Raw genomic sequence first — 1,720 nt, forward strand, 5'->3', positions numbered from 1 at the left:
CGAAGGGCGGCTCGCCAGCCGACGTGGCGCCGGGACAGTGGCGCGAACGTCGCATGAGAAATCGCACGGAACGCTCGGCGCCGGATGCCAGACACGGGCCAAAAAAAGAAAAAACTAGATATTCTCACCAAATCCAGTTCGGCCTGAAGACTGTGGTGACTGACGGCTTTGACGGGAATCTGCAGGCAGGGTTTATTTCTGTTCCTTGCGTGTCCTGCAGTCAACCCACGTCCCCGCCACCCCCTGAAATAACAGGCGGCTCCCCCCGCCTCCTCCCCTTGCTCAAAGGGGTTCTTGTTTGCCGCGGAGTGTTGAAAACCCACATGGGGTCTTCCAGCCTGTCCCCGGGGGATGGACATCTGTGTGAGCTTCTGGGGTTGAATGCTGCCTTTATGGGGGAGGGGGGCTCCGGCTTCGGGGTGTGCAGCGTTCACGCCCCAACGTGCACCCCGCCAGTAGACAGACGGCCTTTTCTGCTTGGCTGGGGCAGGACCTCGCCACTGGGGAGGGCGCTTCCTGCCCGGCGCCCGCCAACGACCTGCCCCGCCGAGGCCGGAGAAGAGGGATACGGCGTGGAAGCCGGTCCATGGTGTATCGAATCCCCCTCCGGACAAATGGCAAACTGTTTGGGGTTGTTTTCTTTTAAATGTGCTCATGAATGACCACGTGTAATCTGGCCCAGGAGAGGCACCTCCAAAGCGTGCGCACAGGCCCCCATCTTTCTCAGTGCCCGATGTGACGCCTCTATGTCCACACCTCCAGCCTCTGAAGTCAGCCGTCCAGATCTGGTGTCCACGAAACCCCGGGACAGGCACCTGGGACCGAATGTCAGCCCTTGGGGACCAGGCCTTGCCAAGAGCAAGCCACCAGGCCATGTATCGCAAGCCAGCTACTCTGTTGCAGGATGGTCCCCAGATCTTTACCGGGGTAACCGATCACTCCGGTGTCTGACTCCGGAGGACCCCAAGACCCAGCCTCCCCAAAGTTTCGGCGGCAGGAAGCCTTCCAGTCGCTGAGAACCTCAGACACTTCAGACCCCAAGGAAATCTGCAGCGCTACTTTGAACAGAAGGAAAAACTGTGAAATCCTAGCGCTCCGTGACCGCGCCACAAGTGGCCGGCTCCCTAGTCCGCAGCTGGTGACCCCCGACCCGGTAACCCCCGCCAGCCCCGGGGCGGCATCGGCACCGACAACGGGACATGGGGGGCTGGGGTGCCCTTTTGGGCCGAGCAGAGGTCTCTGCCGCGCAGACTCGCGTCACGCGCGCTAGCAGGACACGGACGAACCAGGGGCTCGTGGCCGACTCACCGGGCATGGTGCGAGGCTCCGCGCGCCGTGCGCTCCGAGGGGCCGGGGTGCGCCTAGGCGCGGGGCGTGGACTGTCCCTCCTCCAGCCGCGCGAGGCCGAAGCGTCGCCTCCAGGGAACCGCGCTGAGTTCAGGGCCTGCGGGCGACACCCGTGGCTGCAGCCCCAGCGCAGAGGCTGCCACTGTTTCCGTGTCCCCCGGGCTCCGCCGAGCCCCGGACACCTGCGTGTCCCCGGCGCCCTGCACCTCCGACTCGGTCCTCCGGCCAGGCTCCGCTCGCCGCCTGCCCGCGCGGAGTCACCTGCGCCTCCGCTGCGCCCTGTGTGTCCCCCGCGCCCCGGCCCGCCCTGGTGTCATCTGCGTCCCCGCCGCTCGCACCCAGCGCTCCCTCCCGGCTCCAGAGTAACCACCCC

At 65.5% G+C, this 1,720-nt stretch overlaps 1 protein-coding gene across 1 annotated transcript in view; it reads right to left on the bottom strand.

Moving 5' to 3' along the window:
• Positions 1-1,354, bottom strand: part of GYG2 (glycogenin 2) — a 27,743-nt gene extending 26,389 nt beyond the window's left edge. Inside the window, exon 1 of the mRNA XM_011383480.2 lies at positions 1,309-1,354. Within this exon, the coding sequence (XP_011381782.1) occupies positions 1,309-1,315 (7 nt within the window). The 5' untranslated portion in view covers positions 1,316-1,354. The remainder of the gene's footprint in view (positions 1-1,308) is intronic.
• Positions 1,355-1,720: the final 366 nt, after the last annotated feature.

The sequence above is a fragment of the Pteropus vampyrus genome, unplaced genomic scaffold, assembly GCF_000151845.1.
Source record: "Pteropus vampyrus isolate Shadow unplaced genomic scaffold, Pvam_2.0 Scaffold521, whole genome shotgun sequence".
Taxonomy (NCBI): domain Eukaryota; kingdom Metazoa; phylum Chordata; class Mammalia; order Chiroptera; family Pteropodidae; genus Pteropus; species Pteropus vampyrus.